Genomic DNA, 25,294 nt, shown 5'->3' on the forward strand with positions numbered 1-25,294 from the left:
CCATTCTTAACCAACTAGAGCTAGGATTGGCACAACCCCCAAAGAGACAACATTGGTAGGCACAAAACAACAAAGAATGGTGGAAGAAAAGCCCAGAGCCCCTCCTGTTATATAATTATATTCTTTGGTTTTTGTTTGTTTTATGATTTCCTAAAATGTAGGGTTCTCATCCACTGACCATTGAGTTAAAATACTACTGGAGGAAAGGTACCATGTTAGTATTGACATTCTTATTATAAATGAAACTTTAAAAAATCAAGGAAATTGCTGCTAAGTGGACGGGTGGCTCAGTTTTTTTCTTGGGTAAGCAAATAAAAAGTCAAAAGAATGAAAAAAGCTGGAAAATTAATTGAGGAGAAATAATTTAAGAATTATCAGGCTACCTGAAAGTCACAATAAAAAAAAAGAGCACAAACATCATATTTCAAGAAATTATCAAGGAAAACTGCCCTGATATCTTAGCTCCAGAGGGAAAAATAGAATTTAAAAAACCCACGGATCACCTCTTGAAAGAGATCCTAAAAGGAAGACACCCCCCCCCCCCCGCCCCGGAATGTTAAAGCCAAATCCCAGAGCTTTGAGAACAAGGAGAAATTATTGCAAGCAACCAGAAAGAAACTATTCAAATATCACGGAACCCCAGTCAAGATCAGACAAGATGTAGTAGCTTCCATGTTAAAGGAGCAGAGGGCTTGACAACCAAGAATCACCTACTCAGAAAAATTGAGTGTAATCCTTCATGGAAAAATGGATATTCAATGAAAATAGAAGATTTTCAACCATTCCTGATGAAACGATCAGAGCTGAATAGAAAATTTGACATTCAAACACAAGATTCAAGAGAAGCATAAAAAGGTAAACATGAGACAGAAATCATAAAGGACTCAATAAGGTTAAACTGTTTATAATCCTAAATGGGAAGATAATACATGTAACATATAGGAACTTTATCATTGTTAGGACAGTTAGGAGTTGTCTACATAGACAGAAGGCATGAGTATGAGTTGATTGTGTTGGTCTGATCTAAAAACAATGGATTGGTGAGAAAAAGGGCAGCACTGGGAAAGGGGGGCAGGGATAGGAAGAATGTGGAAAATTATCTTATGAAAGAGGCTTTCAAGAAAGCTTTTACAGAGGAGGGGAAAATGGGGGTAGGTGGGCAATGATTAAACCTTATTATCATCAGAATTGGTTCAAAGATGGAAGAATATCTATCTATTGATCTTAGATATGCTTGTATGGGTATAGAAATATATCTTACCCAACAGGGAAGAAAGAGGAGAGGGGAATAAAAGAAATGAGGGAGTGATAAAAAGAAGGGCATATTAAGGGAAGCAGTGGTCAGAAGCAAAACATACTTTTGGGGAGAGACAGGGTTAAAAGAGAGGTGGATAAAAGTAAGAAAGTACTACACAGTAATAATAGCTATGGATGTGAATGGGATGAACTCGCCCACGAAATGGAGGCAGATAGAAGAATGGATTAGAAACCAGAGTCTAACAATAAGTTGTTTACAAGAAACATTATTTGGAACAGAGACACACATAAAGTAAAATAAGGTTCTGGAGCAGAATCTGTTATACTTCAGATGAAGTAAAAAAGGCAGGTGTAGCACTCACTGTCTCAGACAAAGCAAAAGCAAAAGTAAGTAATTGAAAGAGATAATCAGGATAACTACATTTTGCTCAAAGATAAGACAGTGAAGTAATATAAAAAAATTACATCATGTTCTGATAAAGGTTTCATTTCTCAATAAGGAGCTAGTCAAATTTATAAAAGTAAGAGCCATTACCAAATTGATAAGTAATCAAAGGATCTAGACAGGCAGTTTTCAGAAGAAGAAATCAAAGCTATCTACGTATAGTCATGTTTCTAAAAATTCTGTAAATCATTGTTGATTAGAGAAATGCAAATAAAAACAACTCTGAGGTACCACCTCATATGATAGAAAAGGAGAATAACAAGTGCTGGAGGGGTTATGGAAAAAATAAGTACATTAGTGCCCTGTTAGCAGAGTTGTGAACTGGTCCAACCATTCTGAAGAAAAATTTGGAACTATGACCAAAGGACTATAAAACTATATATTCTGACCCAGCAATAGCACTACCTAGGTTTGTATCTTGAACAGATAAAAGAAAAAGGGACCCATATATACAAGAATATTTATAGCAACTCTTTTTGTTGTGGCAAAGAATTGGAAGTTGAGGGGATGCCCAACAATTGGGGAATGGCTGAACAAGTTGTAGTATGTGAATGTAATGGGATACTATTGTGCTACAAGAAATGATGAGGAGAATGGTTTCAGAAAAACCAAAGACATATGCTTCTATGGGTATCATACTGATACAAAGATAAGTGAGTAGAACCCCAAATTCATTGTACATAATAATAGCAATATTGTAACAATGATCAACTGTGAAAGACTCAATACAATAATCCAAGACAATTTTAAAGGATTTACAATGAAAAATGCTGTCTACCTCCAAAGAGAGAACTGATGAACTCTGAATACAAATTGAAATATAATTTCTCACTTTATTTTTCTTGTTTTTCTTTGGGGAGGTTGTGACACCTATGAAAATGTGTTTCCCATGATTTCATATGTATGATTGATATCATATTGCTTGCCTTCTCAATGGGTGGGAGAGGGGGCTGGAGGTGGGAATTTAAAACTCAAAAATTTTTTTTAAAAAGAATGTTGGACATGATAAAATTTAAAAACATATATATATATATATAGTGAGCTATATATGAGTTAAATAGGAAGTAATTAAACGAGGAAAGGCACTGGAATTAAGGCTTCCTGTCAGAGGTAGGATTTTAGTTGGGACTTAAAGGAAATCAGGGATATCAGTGGTTGGAGTTGAGGAGGGAGAGAATTCCAGGCATGGAGGATGGCTAGAGAAAATTCCTGGAGCTAAGAGAAAGAGTGTTTTGTTCATGGGACAGCCAGGAGGCCAGTGTTACTGGACTGAAGAGGACATCTTGGAGAGTAAGATATAAGAAGACTGGAAAGGTAGGAGGTGGCTAGTTTATAAAGAGCCTTGAATGCCAGTGTTTTGTATTTGCTCTTAGAGGCAACAGCAAATCATTGAAGTTTATTAAGTAGTGTGGTGACGTGATTGGACCTACACTTTAGGAAAATCATAGTGGCTGAACAGAGAATCGATTGGAGTGGAGAGAGACTTGCAGCAGGCAGACTATTGCAATAGTCCTGACATGAGATGATGAGGGTGTCTACTAGAATGGTGGCAGAGTCAGAGGACAGAAGAGGACAAAGTTGAGAGATGTTGCAAAGGTTGGAACAGACAGTCCTTGGTGCGACTGCTTGGATATGGGAGGTGGGGGTGGGATGGGATGGTAAGAGAGAGTGAGTAGCTGTGTGACCCTGGGCAAGTCACTTAACCCCCCCCATTGCTCCACAAAGAAAAAAAAAGTTTAAAAAAAAGAGAGTGAGAAATTCAGGATGATTCTTAGGTGGTGAACCAGGGGAATTGAGAGGATAATGTTTCCCTCTACAGTTATAGAGAAGGTAGGAGGGGGAAGGGTTAAAGAGGAAAGATAACAGATTCTGTTTGCGACATACTGAGTTTAAGACTGGACATCCAGTTCTAGATGTCTGAAAGGTAGTTGGAGGTACAAGATAGGAGTTCAGTAGAGCTATTGGGGCAGGAAAGATGGATTTTAGACTCATCAGCATAGAACTGGTAATTGTATCCATAGGAGCTGATAAGATCATCTAGGGAAATAATATAGAGGGAGAAGAGAAGAGGGGTCAAGACATCTACAGTTAGATGGCACAGTATGTAGAGTACTGGACTTGGAGTCAGGAAGACTTGAATTCAAATCCTGTCTCAAATACTTCATAGCTATGTAACCCTGGACAAGTTGCTTAACCTCCATGTAGATTCATCATCTTGTAAGGGGGTGAAATTCTAGCTATACTGTCTAAAATAATATCTAATGAGTGGTCGCCAATAAATTATAAGCTTTAGCAAGAGTTAGACTTTGAAGCATTTATTAAGGAGAATAAGAATTTCGTGAAGAAAGGCCTAGATTCAGCTGTCTATCTTGGGGAGCTACAGTCTCCTGCCCCACTCTCCACGAGAGTCCTGGCTAAAGAGAGCGAGAGAATCGACCTCGCGCCCTCTTCCTCCCACAAGCAAACGTCACTTCCTGATGCCAAAGAAAAGCCACATGGCTTGCTCTCAGACACCTTCTCCTCATGGTGGAGCTTTCCCACAGTAAGTCTCCAGCAGGTGGCGTCATTTCAATCATTACAATCTGTAAAATGGGATAATAGCACCTATCTTAGAAGGTTGTTGATCAGAGGTTTTTTTGGGGGGGGGTGAGGCAATTGGGATTAAGTGACTTGCCCAGGGTCACACAGCTAGTACATGTGAAGTGTCTGAGGCCAGATTTGAACTCAGGTCTTCCTGACTCCAGGGCCGGTGCTCTATCCACTGCACCATCTAGCTGCCCCTGATCAGAGTTTTTAAGGCTTTCAACATTGTTTTTCTTATTTTTTAAAAAATTATTTATTTATTTATTTTTGCGAGGCAATGGAGGTTAAGTGACTTGCCCAGGGTCACACAGCTAGTAAGTGTCAAGTGTCTGAGACCGGGTTTGAACTCAGGTCTTCCTGACTCCAGGGCCGGTGCTCTATCCACTGCGCCACCTAGCTGCCCCCTGTTTTTCTTTTCTTTTTGTTTGTTTTTGGTGGGGCAAAGAGGGTTAAGTGACTTGCCCAGAGTCACACAGCTAGTAAGTGTCAAGTGTCTGAGGCCAGATTTGAACTCAGGTACTCCTGAATCCAGAGCCAGTGCTTTATCCACTGTACCACCTAGCTGCACCCCTCCTGTTTTTCTTTACAACATTATTGATATTACCTCATTTATTTACCTAATTCTGTTCATTTCACTCTGCATTAGTGCATGTCTTTCCAAATTTCTCTGAAACTGTCCCTTTCATCATTTCTTATAGCACAATAACATTTCATTACATTCATATCCCATAATTTGTTCAGCCATTCTCCACTTGATGAACACCCCTTTAGTTTCCAGTTCTTTATCACTACAAAAAGAGCAACTATAAATAGTTTTTGTGTATCTTGGTCCTTTTTTTGGATCTCTTTGTGGTGTAGACTTAGTAGTGATATTTCTTGGCTAGTTTAGTGATTTTTAGGGCATGGTTCCAAATTGCTTTCTAAAATGGCTAGACCAATTCATAGTTCTTCCAACAGTGAGTATGCTATTATGCTTGTTTTCCCACAGGTCTCTAACAATTGTCATTTTCTGTTTTTGTCATCTTTGTTAATCTGATAGGTGTGAGATGGAACCTCGGAGATGCTTTAATTTGAATTTCTATAATTGTGATTTGGAACATTTTTTGGGGGGTGGTGGTGAGGCAATTGGGGTTAAGTGACTTGCCCAGGGTCACACAGCTAATGTCAAGTGTCTAAGGTAGGATTTGAACTCAGGTCCTCCTGACTCCAGGGCCGGTGCTTTATCCACTGTGCCCCTAGCTGCCCCTGGAACATTTTTTAATATGGTTGATAGCTTGGTTTTCTTCTTCTGATAACTGCCTGTTTATATCCTTTTATCATTTAGCTATTGGGGAATGGTGCTTATTCTTATATATTTAAATCAGTTCTTTATGTATCTTAGATACCACATCTTTATCAAAGATATTTATTGCAATGATTTTTCCCCAGTTAACTGTTTCCCTTCTAACTCCATTAGTTTTGTTTGTGCAAAGATATTTCTATCCTCATGTCTTTAATTTGTTTATTATGTGACCTTTTAAAATCTAAATTGTCTCTCTGGAGCTTATCATGACATATAGTGTGTAGTGTTTGTCTAAACCTCATTTATACCAGACTGTTTTCCAGTTTCTTCAGCAGCTGTTACTAAATAGGGACTTTTGTGTGTGTGTGTGTGTGGGGGGTGATTGAGGGTTAAGTGACTTGCCCAGGGTCACACAGCTAGTAAGTTTCAAGTGTCTGAGGCCAGATTTGAACTCAGGTCCTCCTGACTCCAGGGCTGGTGCTCTATCCACTGTGCCACCTAGTTGCCCTCCTAAATAGACACTTTTTATTCTATATTGTACCTAATATATTTTCCTGATTGACATTAGCCAATATCAAATAGTTTTGATCATTTTTACTTTGTAATTTAGTTTGAGATCTGGTACTTCTGGACCCTCTTGCTTCTCACTTTCACCCCATTATTTCCCTTGAGACATTTGATTTTTTGTTCCTTCATATGAAAATTGCTATAATTTTTTTCTATCTCTATAAAATATTATTTTGTAGTTCAACTGACATGGCGCTATATAAATAAATTTAGGTAGTATTGTCATTTTTATTATATTTGAATAACAACCACTAGTCATGAACATCTCTCTATTTGTTTATGTCTGTATTTCTGTAAATAATGTTTTGAGTTGTGTTTTGTATAGTTCCTGTTTGTATCTTGGGAGGTCAACTCCCAAATGTTTTATGCAATCTGTAACTGTTTTGTTTTGTTTTGGTGAGGCAATTGGGGTTAAGTGACTTGCCCAGGGTCACACAGCTAGTAAGTATCAAGGGTCTGAGGCCAGATTTGAACTCAGGTCCTCCTGAATCCAGGGCCAGTGCTCTATCCACTGAGCCACCTCGCTGACCCTGTAGCTGTTTTGAACGGAATTTCTCATCCTCTTTTTTCTTGTTTGGTTTTGTTGGCAACATACAGAAACGCTGGTGATTTATGTCAATTTATTTTATAGCCTATTGCTAAAGTTATTGTTTCCATTAATTTTAGTGTCCTTTCAGGGTTAACATATTTTTGTTGAATTCTATTGATTTGAGCTTTACCTAGATCCTTAGTGAGATATATCCACAAATGAAGATATTGATTATACATTAAAGACAGCCCTGTTGTTTCCCATGCATACAAAGCCACACTTTTAATATACTGGGCCATCTATTTTAAAGACCTGTTCTGTTTCATTTTTGTAGAATGGGAGATCTGGACATCAATTTTGAGACTATGACTTGTGGTTTGAGTCAAGTGCGTCGTTTATCTACCCCATCCTCTGTCACCAAACCTGCCACTATTCTCTTAACCACAACATGGCTTTGGTATTGGCTCAATGACAATGGTCAGTGGATTGAATATGGAACCCAGGTGAGTGGCTATTCCCTCTCATTTGCTTTTTGTGTAGCTTTCGCTGGATCATTAGATTTGGTCTACATGTGAAGATTACTTTGACACTCATGTAAGCCATTTGGAAGAAATGTATGTTTTGTGTGTATGTGACGTGCGCACACACACATTTTCCAGTTGCATAATAGTTTTTCAGAGTCATTCTGAATGTATCTTCCATGGAAAGTTCCAGCTTGTTCAGTTTCTTACAACTTTATGATGCCTGTGCTAGAGGTTCTGTTTTTCTTTGCCAACTTGGGACAATGGGTTTTTTACTTTTGAATGAGGAGATGCCCCCATGTCCAACACATTATTTCCATTTACACTTCAGTGATATATCCTGTATATCAGTCACATTTGGAAAGGAGAAAGTCATAAGCTGTATAGACAGGTCAAATAAACTATTTGCAGGTCTTCAGAAATGTGGGCCAATTTTTTATAGAGGAGGCTCAGTTTATAGCACTTGTCAGGCTTGGAAAAGGATTTAGGGAACTGAATAGTAATTTGTTTTATTTTCTCTGCTTCTGGGGAATCTAATATGGGTTGGATTAGTCTGTGGTTCATATACAGGTGTGGGTTATACTTGGTGTAAATTGCCCTAGAGTCCTGCTCAATCTGGGGCTATCTTGACCCCAACCAACTAAGAGGCAGCTCTTTTATAGTTAAAGAACAATGGGCGCTGGGTTGGTAGAGACTTGAGTTTTAACTACACTTCCTACACCACTTAACTTCTTAGGTTTTTTTTTTGTTTTGTTTTGTTTTGTTTTTGCAGGGCAAGGGGGTTTGTGACTTGCCCACGGTCACATAGCTAGTAAATGTCAAGTGTCTGAGGCAGGATTTGAACTCAGGTCCTCCTGAATCCAGGGCTGGTGCTTTATCCACTGTGCCACCTAGCTGCCCCCAGTTTCCTTATTTTTGACAAGGAGAGTAATATGGTAAGGCCTTATATTGTACATAATAGGAAGATAATTGTAGGTATTATTATTGGACAGGCCAGTTGATGAGCTAATAAAGCCCACCATATTTCTTTGTATATCATATGACAGGTTTGACTACTGGTATAAGAAATGAGCTAGGGAACCTACCTTCTTATTTCTTGTTAATTTTTTTTAAATCACTAGTTAGAAAACAGAGTCAAAATGGTAGAATGAGAAGAGGTATATTTGCCTAGCTCACCTAGTACACTGTCTCCAAAACAAACTAAAAAATGACCCAGACTGAATTCTAATGACGAAAGCCAAGAAAAAGTCACAAGTGAGTCATTTTAAAGCTCAGGGAGGGGGCAGCTAGGTGGCACAGTGGATTAAAGCACCGGCCCTGGATTCATGAGCACCTGAATTCAAGTCTGGCCTCAGACACCTGACACTTACTAGCTGTGTGACCCTGGGCAAGTCACTTAACCCCCATTGCCCTGTAAAAAAAGAAAAAGCTCAGGGAGACAGAGAGTTTTGTGGACAATAGGCACAGGTATTAACCAGGAACAAGCCATCCACAGTGGCAATAAGCATACTTAGGGATGGAAAGGGGGTTGAGAGAAAGCACAAGAGGAAGGACCAGGGAAGAAAGAGACCTTGGAGTATCCCTGAACTAGCACTAGGTGCAGAAATAGGTGCCATCTGGCACCCGTGTTATCCATTACCCACTACCAGGTGACAGACCCAAGGCAAAGAGGTAGTCATGGGTGAGGAGGGTAGGGCTAGCTGTGTAATGAGCAAGGAACAAGTTCCAAAACTTAGCTGTGTAGCTCTGAGTCCAGGAATAGAGCTGCCATTCAGTTCTAGCCTTTAGTCTAGCATATAAGCCTGGACAGCATTCCCAGATGAAAGAGGAGTGGGTAATTCAGTCATTCTGAACTTGTAGAACCTTCCAACATGCTAAAGATGACTGAGTCAAATAGCAGTCTAAGTAAATTAAACTATACACAAGATGACAGACCCAAACCTCAGTCAGGAACTTGCAGAGCTAAGACCAGGAGGTCAGTGAATAGACTTCTCTCCAGATTGTACCATTTTGGGAGGACTGAAAACATATAGGCCCCCAAACTGATCTGTGAAAACAACAGAAGGCCTTAAAAGGATAGACACTCGGGGCAGCTAGATGGCGCAGTCAATAGAGCACCGGCCCTGGAGTCAGGAGTACCTGAGTTCAAATCCGGCCTCAGACCCTTAACACTTACTGGCTGTGTGACCCTGGGCAAGTCACTTAACCCCAATTGCCTCACAAAACAAAACAAAACCAAAAAACCCCCAAAAAGGATAGACACTCAACTCATTGTGTGACCTGGGCAAGTCACTTAACCCTCATTGCCCCGCAAAAAAAAAGCAAACACAAAAACAAAACCAAAAAAAGTTCATCATAAGCATAAAAGCCAAAGTCAAGAAGTAGGCAGGGGGGCAGCTAGGTGGCACAGTGGATAGAGCACCAGCCCTGGAGTCAGGAGGACCTGAGTTCAAGTCCAGCCTCAGACACTTAACACTTACTAGCTGTGTGATCCTGGGCAAGTCACTTAACCCCAATTGCCTCACCAAAAAAAAAAAAAAAAGATTAAAAAAAATGATCAAGAAGTAGGCAGGAAAAATGAGCAGACAAAAAGAACATGAATTACAGGAGGAAATAGAAGGCTTTCAAGCATTCTTCATGAAAAGATCAAAACTGAGGAAATAGACAATAAATCTATAATAGTGGAGGACCTCAATTTGCCTCTTTCAGACCTAGATAAATATTAACAAAATTTTTTTTTTAAAAGTAAAGAACTTTAATAGAATTTCAGTATACTTAGATATAATAGACCTCTGGAGATTAATGAATGGGAATTGGAAAGAGTATATTTATTTCTTAGCTGTGCATGTCATCTTTTATTTAATTTTTTTTTGTGAGGCAATGAGGGTTAAGTGACTTGCCCAGGGTCACACAGCTAGTAAGTGTCATGGGTCTGAGGCCGGATTTGAACTCAGATCTTCTTGAATCCAGGGCTGGTGCTCTATCCACTGCGCCACCTAGCTGCCCCTTTTTTTAAAAAATAAAAGTATTTTATTATTTTCCAGTTACATGTAAAGATAGCTTTCAGCATTTGTTTACATAAGATTTCCAATTTCAAATTTTTCTCCCTCTCTCCCCCCTCCCCCAGACAGCAGGCAATCCAATATAGGTTATATATATATTGTGCATGTCATCTTAACAAAAACTGCCTTGTATTAAGGCATAAAATCTTCAAATATGTTCATAAAAGCAGAAATATTAAATGCGTTTTTATGAACCACAATGCAATAAAAATTATGTCCAATAAAATGTCACTGGAGAAATAATTTAAAATCTGTTAGAAACTGTATATTTTAGGGGCAGCTAGGTGGCACAGTGGTTAAAGCACTGGCCCTGGATTCAGGAGGACCTGAGTTCAAATCCTGCCTCAGACACTTGACACTTACTAGCTGTGTGACCCTGGGCAAGTCACTTAACCCTCATTGCCCCACCAAAAAAAAGAAAGAAAGAAAGAAACTATATATTCTAATCCTAAAGAATGGATCAGTCAACTAATAAAAATAATCAATAATTTCTTTAAATAAAATGGCAACAATGAGACAACACATCAAAATTTGTGGAATGCAGCCAAAGTAGTCCTTAGGATAAAATTTATGTCTTTAAATTCTTACATCAATAAAAGTAAATCAACGAAATGTGCGTAGAACTAAAACAAACAAGCAAATTAGAAAGCTACCAAATTAAAACTTCCCAATTAAACACATTAGACTTGCAACTGAAAAACAACAACAAAAACTAGAAAAAGAACCAATTGAAAATCCCCAAATAACAATAAAATGGAAATCCTGAAAATCAAAGAAGAGATTAATAAAATTGAAGTAAAAAAACAACTTTTGAACTAATAAATAAAACTAGGAGTTTTATGAAAAAACCAATGATTAATTTGATTAACAAAAAGAAAGAAGAAAACCAAATTACCAGAATAAAAAACAAAAAGGGTAGGGGCAGCTAGGTGGTGCAGTGGATAAAGCACCAGCTCTGGAGTCAGGAGGACCTGAGTTCAAATGTGACCTCAGATACTTGACACTTAACTGGGCAAGTCATTTAACCCTCATTGTCCTGAAAAGAAAAAAAAAAAGAAAAAACCCCCCACAAACAACCAAAAAGGGTGAATTCATAACCAATGAAGAAGAAATAAATAAAAGCAATTTTTAGGAACTATTTTGTCCAGCTATACAAGCCAGTAAAATGGACAGTCTAAATAAAATGGATAAATATTTACAAAAGTATCAATTGACCAACTTAACAGAACAGAAAACAGAATACTTAAATAACCCTATCTTAGAAAAATAAATTGAGCAAGACAAATGAACTCCAGAAAGGTGGAAAAAACAAAACAAAACAGGACCAGATGGCTTTATAAGCAAGTTAAAGAGCAATTAATTCCAAAACTATATAAACTGTTTAAAAATAAGTAAAGGAGTCCTACCAAATTTCTTAAAAGACAAAGATAACTAAACCTGAGAGAATCAAAACAGAAAGAAAACTATTGACCAGTTTCCCTAATGCATATTATTACAAAAAATTTAAATACAATCCTAGCAAGGAAATTAGAGTAATATATCACAAAGATCATACCCTATGACCAAGCTGGATTTGTACTAGGAATGCCAGGCTGGTTTAAAATGAGGAAAACTATAAGCATTATTGATTATATTAATAACAACCCACAAAATCACATGATTATTTCAATAGATTCAGATTTTTTTTTTACAAAATACATTATCCATTCCTTTTCAAACACACACAAAAGCATAGAATTAGGAGCTTTACTTAAGTAGTATTTAAATTAAAGGCAAGTATTATATTTAATGGGAATAAACTAGAAACCTTTCCAATAAGATTAGGGGGAAAGGAAAGATGTTCATTATTACCATTAGTATTCTATATTGTCATGGAAATGCTCATTATAGCAATAAGACAAGAAAAAGAAATTGAAAGAAGAATCTGTTAAAGGCTAAAATTCTAGCTAAACTGTCTAAAATATCTAATGAGTGGTCGCCAATAAATTATAAGCTTTAGCAAGAGTTAGACTTTTAAGCATTTATTAAGGAGAATAAGAATTTGGTAAAGAGAGAGAAAAAGGCCTAGATTCCTATCTATTAAAGGGAGAGCACATTTCTAGCTCCGCTCTCCACCAGAGTCCTCAGGAAAGAGCCTGAGACCGAACGCCAGTCTCTTCCTTCCTCCTCACACTCGCCCGAGTCACTTCCTGACGCCAAAGAAAAGAGTCCTGGTCTTGCCCTCAAAGACCTTCGCTTCATGGGTGGAACTCTTTTACAGTAAGTCTCCAGCAGGTGGCGTCATTCCAATCGTTACAAATCATAGGGAAAGAGGAAACAAAATTATCACTTTGGTCAGATGATATGAAAGTGTACGTAAAGAACTGTAAAGAATCAATGAAAAAAACTAATTGAAACAATGAACAACTTCAGGAAAGTTGCAAGATATTAAAAAAGGCTCACAAATCATCAGTAATTTCTATAAATTACTAACAAAACCCAGCAGGAAGAGATAGAAATATAAATTTCATTTAAAATACCCATTAATAGTAGAAAATACTAGTAGAATAGCATAAAATACTAGATTTGGGAAACTACCGACCAAGACACACACAAGAACTATATGAACACAATTACAAAGCACTCTTTACACAAATAAAGTCAGATCTAAGTAGAGAAATTAAATGCTTATAGGTAGGCAGAGTCAATATGATAAAAATGATAATGTTTTCATAATTGATTTACTTATTCAGTGCCATATCAATCAAACTACCTAAGAATTACTTTATAGAGCTAGAAAAAAATAATAAAATTTATCTAGAGGAATAAAAAGTAAAACATATTAAGGGAATTGAAAAAAGATGAGAAGGAAGTAGTTGAGCAGTACCATATCTCAAACTATTTACTACAAAGCTGTAATCATCAAAACAATTTGATAATTTGGCTAAGAAATAAAGAAGTTGATCAGCAAAACAGAAAAGCTATACAATATCCAGAAGAAAATGAACAGAGTAACCTAGTGTTTGATAATCCCAAAGATCCCAGCTATTCGTACAAGAAATCTCTTCAGTACAAAACTGTTGGGAAAACTGGAAAGCAGTCTGGCAGAAACTAGGTATAGGCTAACATTTCACACCATATTCCAAGATAAGTTAAAAATGGGTATATGTAGAGCACCGGCCCTGGAGTCAGGAGTACCTGAGTTCAAATCTGTCCTCAGACACTTAACACTTACTAGCTGTGTGACCCTGGGCAAGTCGCCTAACCCCAGTTGCCTCACTTAAAAAAAAAAAATGGGTATATGAGGGGGCAGCTAGATGGCCCAATGGATAGAGCACCGGCCCTGGAGTTAGGAGGACCTGAGTTCAAATCCAGTCTCAGACACTTGATACTTACTAGCTGTGTGACCCTGGGCAAGTCACTTAACCCCAATTGCCTTGCCAAAAAAAAAAAATGTCTATATGTGGGGCAGATAGGTGGAGCAGTGGATAGAGCACCGGCCCTGGATTCAGGAGGACCTGAGTTCAAATCCGGCCTCAGACCCATGACACTTACTAACTGTGTGACCCTGGACAAATCACTTAACCCTCAATGCCCTGAGGGGAAAAAAAAAAAAAGAAAAATGGGCATATGATTTAGACATAAAGGGTGACATCATAAGCAAATTAGTGGAACATGGCAGAAATTACCTGTCAGATGTGGGGATAATGATCAAATAAGAGATAGAGGTTCATAGGAAGTAAAATGGATAATTTTGATTGTATAAAATTGAAAAGTTTTGTGCAAATAGAACCAATGCATCTAAAATTTGAAGAAAAGCAGGAAACTGAGGAGAAAAAAATCTTTGCAGCAAGTTTCTCTTTTAAAGGTCTCATTTCTAAGATACTGAGATAACTGAGTCAAATTTATAGGAATAGGAGCCATTCCTCAATTGATAAAGGTCAAAGGATATGAAGAGGCAATTTTCAAAGGAAGAAATCAAAGCTATCAATAACCATGTGAAAAAATGCTCTAAATCACTATTAATTAGAAAGATGCAAATTAAAACAACTCAGATTGGCTAAGATGACAAAAAAGGAAAATGACATGCTAGATGGGAAGTGGGAAACAGGTACTTAAAGGACTGTTGGGGTAGCTGTGGATTAGTCTAACCATTCTACGCCCAAAAAGTTATTAAACTCTGCATACTCTTTGACCCAGCAATACTTCTATTAGATCTATACCCCAAAGAAATAAAAGAAAATGGAAAAGAGCCTATATGTTCAAAAGTATTTTTGTCAGCTCTTTCTGTGGTAGCAAAGAATTGGAAACTGACAGAGAATATCCATCAATTGGAGAATTACTGGACAAGTTATAGTACATAAAGATGATGGAATACTATTGTGCTATAAGAAATGATGAAGGGGATGGTTTCAGAAAAATCTGGAAAGACTTGTATGAATTAATGCAAGGAAGCAATTTATATTATATTAGCAATATTATCAAAATAATCAACTTTGAAAAACCTAGTAGCTCTGATCAACGTGATTAACCACAATTCCAAAGTACACAAGAGGAAACATGTTAAGTACCTCCAGATAGAAGACTGAAAGACTAAGATTGCAGAATGAATTATATTTCCTCCCTCTCTCCATACCTACCTCCCTCCTTCCCTTCCTTATTCTCCTTTTCTTCCTTCTTTCCTCCCCCCCCCTTTTTTTTGACATGGTAATGAAGGAATTTGTTTTGCATGACTATGCATATTTGAAATGAGTTTTGTTTTTCTTGTCTTTTGAATGAGTAGGGGGAGGGGAATGTGAGGGAGAGAATTAAGAACTGAAAATAAAATAAAATTTAATTTTTAAAAAATTCATTAGTGAGGGGGCAGCTAGGCAGTGCAGTGGATAAAGCACTGGCTTTGGATTCAGGAGGACCTGAGTTCAAATCCAGCCTCAGACACTTGACACTTAACTAGCTGTGTGACCCTGGGCAAGTCACTTAACCCTCATTGCCCTGCCCCGCCTCCCCCCAAATTTTCATTAGTGGGGGCAGCTAGGTGGTGCAGTGGATAAAGCACTGGCCCTGGATTCAGGAGGACCTGAGTTCGGATCTGGCCTTAGACGCTTGACACTAGCTGTGTGACCCTGGACTAGTCACTTAACCCCCGTTGCCCTGCAAAAAAAAAAAAAATTAAAATCAGTAGTTAGGTTGGCTTATAAAATAATGTGTTTTCTTTTAAAATGAGATGAGTGTGAATATGAATATAATCCAGGCCCACAGAATTGGCTTCAAGGGGATAGATTTCAAGAGTACTTTTCCCTTTCCAGTTTAACATTTCTAGTTTTCCTCCTTTCCCACAGTTCATTGTTTTTGACCAGTCGTTGGTAGTTGTCTTTGTCTACTCATTTCCTTCATATTGTACCAATAGATTTTTTATTTTATTTTCACAAAGTTGAATTCGCTATTTTCCAATTGAGATCATAAAAGGTGATCCATATTTTATCCGGAGCCAAAAAACAAAGGGAAATTATACATCTTTCATGTGTATGTACATTTTTTCAAAAATATTGATATTTCTGTTGGTTTTTTTTAGGGTGAAAATCATCCTCCTTCTTCAATAACATCCATAGATATAGAATCAGTATTCCTTGCTGATTCATATGGCACTGTAGACTTTCAGGCAGGACATCAGTTCTATGAAATCAATTTTAAAGGTACAGTACTTATGCTTTCTTACTTAACCAAAGAATGGTAGATTTGGATGCCACAGCTGATGGTCAAAAGCCTACCCATACCCTGGTATTAAGAAGCAAAGGAGGAAAGAGGTTTTATTGAATCAAATGCTTCCGTATTCAAATGAAAGGTAAATATTACATATATCACAAATATTAAAACAATATGAAGTGTAAGTTTCTATCCTAAGAGCTTCTTGAATATTGGAAGAAAGTGAGGGGGCAAAGGTAGGATAGGCTGAAAAGTTCTGTATGAGGGAATTAGGTTTATTCAAAGGAGTGCGTCGTAGTAGATTTAGTTCTAAACTTTGAGTCAGGAAAGATCTGTATTCAAAATCATTTGTTTGATCTTGGGTAAGGTACCTAACATTTCTGAATGTGGGGATAATAATACCATTGGTGTGTAGTATATGTTTTACACAGTTGTTGTAAGGACTTAGTGAGATCATGTATTTTAAAGGCTGGCACATAGTAAGTGCTCTATACATGTTCTCTGTTGTTATAATGCTTGTCATCACTATCTCCCTTTACAAACCTTAAAGCAAAGCCAAAACAGTTCTTCTTGCAGACAAGGTGGAAGGGTAGAAGAATGATAATTTTGGCTTTGTGTCCTTTGATGCACACGTGTGCTGGCTGGCTCTCCCAGTTTCTGATTTCATCACGGATTAGCTGAGGGAGATCCTACTCCTTTAGGAGAGAAGAGTTAGATGTGATAAACCAAACGTGGATTATAATTTAGACTTCTCATGGTATTGGGGGACAGGAAGTATTTCTTAGTGATTCCACATGTGTTACTGCAAGCTATCTTGGTTGCTGACTCTATTTGAATGAGATCCACTGAGTCCTCAGTAGCTAAAGTGCTATAAATGTTGCTGCTCTGTATTCTGGCTGCTTCTGAAATAAGGAGATAACTAAGGAGATAACTCACTTGGTGCAGCCTGAAGATCCAGAAATAGAGTTAATAATGCCTCCATCAGCCCTTCCTAATACAACAGATGAAATAGTTCTCAGGATAACTGAATCCCTTGCAGCTTTGTGTGTGTGTGTATAGGTGTGTGATTTTAAAATATACATATTTTACTTTTGATCGCTGGGAAAAAAAAAAACCCAAAACAAAACCTATCTCTAATTTCTCTTTCAAGAAATGGTTCAGAGAAATTTGATATGCCAAACCAAAAGAAAAGTATGTAGGAGGCCAAAATTTGTATCCCCTGAAGACGTGGACAAAATAAGGAAACGGTGAGTACTTAATGATGTAGTTGCTTGAAGGTAGGAAAAGAAAAGGTGTGAGAGAAGGCTCCCCCAAAACCTCTTTAGGTTAGAAGCAGCTAGGTGGCACAGTGGATAGAGGGCTGGGCCTGGAGTCAAAAAGACCTGAGTTCAAATTTAGCCTCAGATAATTACTAGCTGTGTTACCCTGGGCAAAAGTCATTTAACCTTTTCCTCTCTGTTTCAAATTACTCAACTGTAATGTGGATAATAACATCACCTACCTCCCAGGATTCTTATGAAGATCAAATGAAATAGTATTTATAAAATGCTTAGCACAGTGCCTGGCACTTAATAAATGATAATTTTGAATAGAATTTTATTTTCCAAAATATATGTAAAAACAAAATTTTAACATCAATTTTTAAAAAACTTTGTGTTCCAACTTCTCTTTCCCCCTGCATTCCCACCCCCCACCCACAAGAACTCAAGTAATTTAAAAAAATAAGTTATACATGAGTAGTCATGGAAAAATTCCCATATTAGCTGGTTGTGAGAGAAAACGGTAAAAAAAGCCCCAAAACTTCAGATTAAGGAATTGTCAAAGAGGAAAAGAAAAAAATTTTTTTAAATGTGTTTCCCATCTGTTTTTAGATACTATAAGTTCTTTCTCTGCAGATGGGCTGGAATCTTCATAAGTCCTTCAGGGTTATATTGGATCATTGCCTTGCTGAAAATAACCACATGCTTCCCAGCAGATCATCCCCCACCATTGCTGTTATTTTGTATACAGTACATTTCACTCTGCTTCAGTTCATGTAGGTCTTTCCAGGTTTTTCTGATAGTATCTGTTTATTATAACCTGTATATAGTACCTTAAACTTGACAGAGAATTTTCTTCATAAAAGCCCAGCAAAGTAGGTACCATATGTTTTGCCATTATAATCAATCATCATATTTCCCTCCATCCCACTCCCTTCCCATGACATTTACTCTATCTTCTTTTTACTTATTCCTCCTCAGAAGTGTTTTACTTCTGACTATCCTCTCTCTCGCTCTGCACTCCCTTTTTTCACCCTTCCTTCCTTATCCTCTTCCCCATCTACTTTCCTGCAGGGTTAAATAGATTACTCCTCTCAATTGGGTATGAAAGCTATTCCCTCCATGAGCCCACTCCAATGAAATCAGGGTCCCTGAGCTAATTCTGTGTTCTAAATTTTTCTTCCTCCCTCCCTCCTCAACCCTCCCTATGAGATCAAGCAATTCAATATGTCATACTGGTGCAGTAATGCAGAACATCTTCATCTTCCTTGAAAGTGTTTTGCTTTTTACTGTTTTACCCCCAATCTGCCCTTTCTTCCTTCCCTTCTTCCCCCTCTCCTCCCCCCCCCACCCAGAGCAAAAATATATTACTATACCTACTTGAGTATGTATGTTAGTCCTTCTTTGAGCCAGTTCTGATGATATTAAGATTCACTCACTCCTCAACTCCTTCCCCCTCTTCTACTCTCCTCCATAAGCTTTTTTCTTGTTTCCTTCATGTGAACTACCTCTCCCCAGACCATCTCTCCCCCAGTTTATTCCTCCTACACCCCAACCCTATTTTAATGATGTCATCATGGATTAGTTAGGTGGCACAGTGGACAAAGCACCAGTCCTGGACCCAGGAGGCCCCAAGCCCAAATCCAGCCCCAGACATAAGATACCCCACCCTGTCTACCCTACAAAGAACAAAACATAAATGCTTTACAGATATCATCCCTTCATATTCAGTTCAGACCTGTCTTCTGTGAATTTCTTACTGAGATAGTTCTTATGATTTCAAAGTATTATCTTCCCATGTAGGAATGTAAATGATTTGATCTTTTAATATCCCTCATGAAGTCTTTTTCCTGTTTACCTTTTTATGCTTCTCTTGTATTTGAAAGTCAAATTTTCTATTCAGTTCAGGTCTTTTCATCACATATGCTTGGAAGACCTCTTTCTCATTGAAATCCCATTTTTGCCTGTAGTCCTAGTTCCTTTGCCCTCTGGAATATCATATTCCATGCCCTTTGGTCCTTTAATGTAGAAGCTGCTAGATCTTGCTTTATCCTTATTGGAGCTCCACAGTATTTGAATTCCTTTGTTCTAGCTGCTTGCAGTATTTTCTCCTTTACCTGGGAGTTCTGGAATTTGTCTATAATATTCCTGGAGGTTTTCCTTTTGGGATCTCTTTCAGGAGGTGATTGGTGGATTCTTTCAATTTCTATTTTAGCTTCTGCTTCTAGAATATCAGGGCAATTTTCCCTTACAATCTCTTGGAGGATGGTGTCTAAGCTCCTGTTTTGGTCATGGTTTTCAGGTAGTCCAATGATTTTAAAATTATCTCTCCTAGATTTATTTTCCAGGTCAGCTGTTTTTCCAAGGAGATATTTCACATTGCCCTCTATTTTTTCATTCAGTTGGATTTGCTTTACTGTGTCTTGGTTTCTCATAAGGTCACTAGCTTCCATTTGTTCAATCCTAATTCTTAGGCAGTTATTTTCATCAGACAATTTTTTAATCTCCTTTTCCATTTGGCTTTTCAAACTGTTGACTTTTTTCTCATGACTCTCCTGCATTGCTCTCATTTCCCTTTCCATTCTTTCCTCTTTTTCTCTACATCTTCTTTCTATTTCTCCTACTTTCTCTTCAAAGTCCCTTTTGAGAGCTTCCATGGCCTGAGACCAGTTCATATTTTTCTTGGAAACTTTGGATGTTGGAGCTTTGACCCTGTTATTATCTTCTTCTAAGGTTGTATTGTGGTCTACCTTACCCCCAAAGAAGTTTTTGATGGTCTTCTGCTTTCTCTGCCTACTAATCCTGGCTTACTTTTTATTGGCTTTTAACTCCTTCTTAAAGTGTGGCACTGCTTCCAGGACATGGCCCCAGGGGATGGTTGGGCTTCTTCTCAGTGTTCCTGGCCTCCCGTTCATTTGATTTTAAACTCTCCACTGGGGGGTGGGGCTGGGGTGGGGATGGGAGGTGGGGCTGCTTCTCTGCTCTGCTCCTGTTCCCAGCTTCAGAGGGTCCCAGGCGTTTTGGGTTGAGGGGGGTCAGATTTTAATCTCACCTGGCCTGTTCTCAGGTCTGGAGATAACCTCAGGCCTACTTACTAAGCAACCAACCAGCAAAGCTTTCTGTGGTGTGGTTCTTAGCTTCTGATGAGCCTGCCTGCTCCACTCCCCCACCTGGGCCTTCAGCCGCTCAGGATTTCTTCCTGGTTGCCCACTGGGGTGGGACAGTCAAATCCTTTCCCCCAGTCCATTGGTACCCCTGCACTTATTCCCCTCCTCCCCTGGCCAGGCCAGCCGTTCAGCTCGACTACGTGCTTGGTTCCAGAAGACGCTGGTGCTGCAGCTGATTCAGAGACACCGGGGCGAATTCCTCTGTCAGGTGTCTGGTGTGTTGGTCCAATTGCAGGGTTAGGCTTTATTCGTGGCCCAGCACAGCCCCCCCGAAATCTATCTATAGCTGGAGGAAACATTCAGCTCATATTTCTGTGTGGTTTTCTGCCCCAAGGGTTCTTTTATTGCTATTTTTGGGGTGATTGTATCAGGAGCCCTGTGGGTTTAATGTCTTTCCTCTGCCATCTTCTTAATAGATGATAAATTAAAAAGTCTTTTCAGTTTCTGGAATGGGATTGGCGAATGGATTGTTTTGCATCCTTATTCATATAATAATAATGCCATATATCTGTCATCTTTTTTCCTAGGGTGGTATAGGGTCCCACAATCTCATTTGATTGTGTGAACAATGAAGGTTTTCAGGCTGGTGTATTAGAAAGAGTACTGAACTGTTGGGAGCCAGGGATCCTATATTCTAGACCTAATTCTGCCATGAAATCATCGTCTGACCTTGGACAGGCTCTTAAAATTCCTTAGGCCCACTGTTTCCTCAGTTATCAAATGAGGTTGGACTCAAGGCCCCTTCCAGCTCCAAATTTATGATCCCAAGGCCATGCCATTTAACTTGGGATTATGTCACCTTCTGACATGTCCTTCACAATGATTAACTATCTCTAGGGTCCCTTTCAGCTCTGATGTTTTGTGACTTATAAATCACTACAGCATCACTGGTAGGTGAAAATAGATCTGTCCATTTCTATGAAAGCACATTCTGGGAAAAGAGAAATGATTGTTTTTGATCCAACTACTAGGAGATGCTCTTTGAAAACACTGAGGTGACTCTCATTAGGGCTGGGGAAGGAATTCCTGGAGTATGTCTTCGTTATGGTGGCCAAGCATGCTGATTACTCTGAGTCAGGTCATGATGCACAGATTTATGTCTATACAACAGTCATTAGTATATAATATAGTCATTATTATGATATAATACATCATTGTAACAGTCACTCTTTGTCCCCTCCCTTTGGTTCTTTAGCATAAATTTGTGTACTAATATCTTTTGGTTAATATCACAGTTTGAAGAGTCAGAATGCTTTAAGAAAAATCATGGCAACATCTTTCATACTTATCTCCATTTAGTTATTTTATCAGTACTATCTCTGAGGACTTCGAATCACCATCTCTTTCTTAGAATCAAGAAATATTAGAACTGAAAGAGACCTCAGAGAGTATCTAGTTCAATTCCCCCCCCCCCTTTTTTTTTTCCTAGATGAGGAAACATAACCAGATAGGTGGAATGAATTTTATAGTGGACAAAGTATAGATAGTACCTAGATGATCCCAGTTCCTAGGCAGTGGGGTGGTCTACGCTATAGCGTACAGTAGAACCATTTTCATTTTCCCAATTATTTAACAAAATCTATTATTTGGGAATGGAAGAAGCATGATTTCTTTGAGTTGGTTATATTTTTGTGTTAAAAGTTTGATTGCTTTGTTTAAAAATATGTGGTGGTTTTATATATAAAATGTATTTATAGGGGGCAGCTAGGTGGCGCAGTGGATAAAGCACCGGCCCTGGATTCAGGAGGACCTGAGTTCAAATCCGGCCTCATACAGTTGACACTTACTAGCTGTGTGACCCTGGGCAAGTCACTTAACCCTCATTGCCCAGCAAAAAAAAAAAAAGTGTTTATAATTTTACTGAAATGACAGCCATAGTTTAAGAATTTAGTAACTAAGGGTCAGGATAAAGTACAACAAATTCAGGCATTTATCTCTTTTTCTTTCTCTCCATGTATATATGTATGCATGCACATGCATACATATGCATGCATATGTATTGTATATGTGTATATGTATGTATATATGTATGTCTTTATGTCTAGATGTATATATATGCATGTGTATATGTGTGTATGTATACACACGTGAATATATTCAAGTCTCAAATACCTGTACACACACACACACACACACACACACACATATATATATATATATATGCATTTTGAGACTTGAATTAGACTCAGAGGTGTTTATTTTATTTTTAGAATTTTAATTATTAACATTTTGCTTACCTGTCTTTTCAAACTTTCTCAATGTATCCAATCATTCACAATGGGTTTTAGTACAAAGACATAATTATACTCTCCCTCAATCCCCTAATTCCTCTAAGAATATGAATAAATGTTGGTTATTTTTGTTAAGGCTAAAATTCTAGCTAAACTGTCTAAAATATCTAATGAGTGGTCGCCAATAAATTATAAGCTTTAGCAAGAGTTAAACTTTAAGCATTTATTAAGGAGAATAAGAATTTGGTAAAGAGAGAGAGAAAGGCCTAGGTTCCTATCTATTAAAGGGAGAGCACATTTCTAGCTCCCTTCTCCGCCAGCGTCCTCAGGAAAAAGAGTGAGACTGAGCGCCAGTCTCTTCCTTCCTCCTCCCACTAGTCCGCGTCACTTCCTGACTCCTGGTCTTGCCCTCAAAGACCTTCCCTTCATGGGCAGAACTCTTCTACAGTAAGTATCCAGCAGGTGGCGTCATTCCAATCGTTACATTTTACATGTATCCTAAGACCCATAGACAATTATTTAATTGATTGTCTTTACCTTACTAATAAGTGTCTGAAGCAGGATTTGAACTCAAGCGTTTCTGACTCTGCATCTGTTTTACCTAGCTGCCTCAATACCTAGTTAGTTCTCTGCATTAACTCAATGCACATTGTACCCATGGAGCTGACAGTTTTCTTTATGTGTTGGTCATTTTTTAAAACCGCTACAGTAAATTCCCAGGGTCTGTGTTATACAGTTTCAGAAAAGACAGACAAGATGATCTTTAAAATTACAGGTTGAGGGGCAGCTAGGTGGCGCAGTGGATAGAGCACCGGCCCTGGATTCAGAAGGGCCTGAGTTCAAATCTGGCCTCGGACACTTGACACTTACTAGCTGTGTGACCCTGGGCAAGTCACTTAACCCCCATTGCCCTGCAAAAATAAATTAAAAAAAAAATTACAGGTTGATCTCTTTCTAGGCCTAATATCCTTTCTGTAATTCTGTTTTTCAATTTGTTTGACACCTAGGCAGACATCAAACTTGTCCCCTGACATGATGGGACAAGAATCCTTTGACGTTTATGCTGAGTATATACATTCTTCCAGTTCAACTGTAAAGTGATCTAATTCTGACACCTGAAAGCTAGAGGTTTATATTCAAATGACCTAAGCAGAGTATCTGAAATAAAACAAAATCCTATTTGCTCTTGATTTAGATTTGCTACATAGGTGCAATAAAAATATACCCTCCCCTCCCCTGGGCCCCATTTAGTATATTTGTTATGCAATGGAAATTTAAGCGTCCTTGAGTTTTTTCTAAATTCTTGAATTTCTTTTTAGATAATTTTTTTAACATTAAAAAAAAAGTTCTGACCCATGATACAAAAAAAAAAAATCAGGATTTGCTGAACTTAAAAGTAACAAAATTTCTTTTCTTTAAAAATGTTCTATAATGTAGTTGTTCCACACCCACAATTCAAGTTGAGCTTTCTTTTGATTCTTGCAAAAGAATGACTTGGCGCATAGTAGGTGCTATGTTATCATTTTATTGCAAGTTGTTATCATTATCATTATTAACTGTGTTGGTTTTTCTCAGTAGTATAAAAACTGCATTCTTATCCTGCCTACTTTAATTTACTTTTGGTTTTTGTTTGTTTTTTTGCGGGGCAATGGGGGTTAAGTGACTTGCCCAGGGTCACACAGCTAGTAAGTATCAAGTGTCTGAGGCTGGATTTGAACTCAGGTACTCCTGAATCCAGGGCCGGTGCTTTATCCACTGCGCCACCTAGCTCTGCCCCCTTTTAATTTACTTTTGGAAGCAATCAGGGTTAAGTGACTTGCCCAGAGGCATACAGCTAGTAAATATCAAATGTCTGAGGCCAGATTTGAACTCAGGTCCTCCTGACTCCAGGGCCAATGCTCTCGCCTACCTGCCACTTACTTTAAGAGAGAGAGAGAGATAAACAGCCCACAGTACATGATATTCTACTTCCCAGGTCAGGTGAGGGGGATTAGAGGAACCTGCAGCCTCACCATATACACAGGAAAATAGAAAAAAAAAATACTAGACAATGACAGATGGACTTAGGTGAGACACAGCCACTACTGCTTCTTTGGGAGGTACAGGGAACTTATAGGAGGTAAGGATCTACTCTATCTGCTCCATACCCTCAAGATGCATCTTCATCTCCTTCAAGTTAGGCTATTAACATTAGGAATAATAGCATTGTGCTCTCCTGCTGACACCTAATTTTCATCAGTACCACAGCCTGGCTTAATCATGCCACAAACTCAGTTTGAAGGTGTCTGGCGATCCCCAAGGGAGAAGTCAAAGAAGAGAAGGCCTTTCTTTTTTCTTTTGCAGGGCAATGGGGGTTAAGTGACTTGCCCAGGGTCACACAGCTAGTAAGTATCAAGTGTCTGAGGCCGGATTTGAACTCAGGTCCTCCTGAATCCAGGGCCAGTGCTTTATCCACTGTGCCACCCAGCTGCCCCCTGAGAAGGCCTTTCTTAAACAGTTAGCACCATCAAGTCATTTGCAGCCTTGTTGTGCTTGCTAACCTCAGCCTTTTGCAGGAGAGTTTCCACAGTAGTAAGGTCATCATTGAACTCCAGGTCAGCTTCTAAGCCATTGGGAGTTGTCTCTTGATGTATTTGCATTCAGTCCAACATGGCAAAGACACAAACCAATTGGAGATTGCTAACTTCTCAATCTTCTTATCCAGAATTT

General features: G+C 38.4%; 1 protein-coding gene across 3 annotated transcripts in view; it reads left to right on the forward strand.

Moving 5' to 3' along the window:
* The window catches only part of LOC122729581 (protein mono-ADP-ribosyltransferase PARP12-like), a 78,659-nt gene that overhangs the window by 39,575 nt on the left and 13,790 nt on the right, over window positions 1-25,294 (forward strand). For all 3 annotated transcript variants that reach the window (XR_006353337.1, XM_043968537.1, XM_043968538.1), the window contains 3 exons: window positions 6,998-7,166; window positions 15,798-15,918; window positions 17,079-17,175. Coding sequence is in view for 2 of the 3 variants with exons in the window: in XM_043968537.1 (XP_043824472.1) it covers window positions 6,998-7,166; window positions 15,798-15,918; window positions 17,079-17,175 (387 nt within the window). In the remaining variant the exon portion in view is untranslated. The remainder of the gene's footprint in view (window positions 1-6,997; window positions 7,167-15,797; window positions 15,919-17,078; window positions 17,176-25,294) is intronic.

The sequence above is a fragment of the Dromiciops gliroides genome, chromosome 5 (assembly GCF_019393635.1).
Source record: "Dromiciops gliroides isolate mDroGli1 chromosome 5, mDroGli1.pri, whole genome shotgun sequence".
NCBI classification, from domain to species: Eukaryota; Metazoa; Chordata; class Mammalia; order Microbiotheria; family Microbiotheriidae; genus Dromiciops; species Dromiciops gliroides.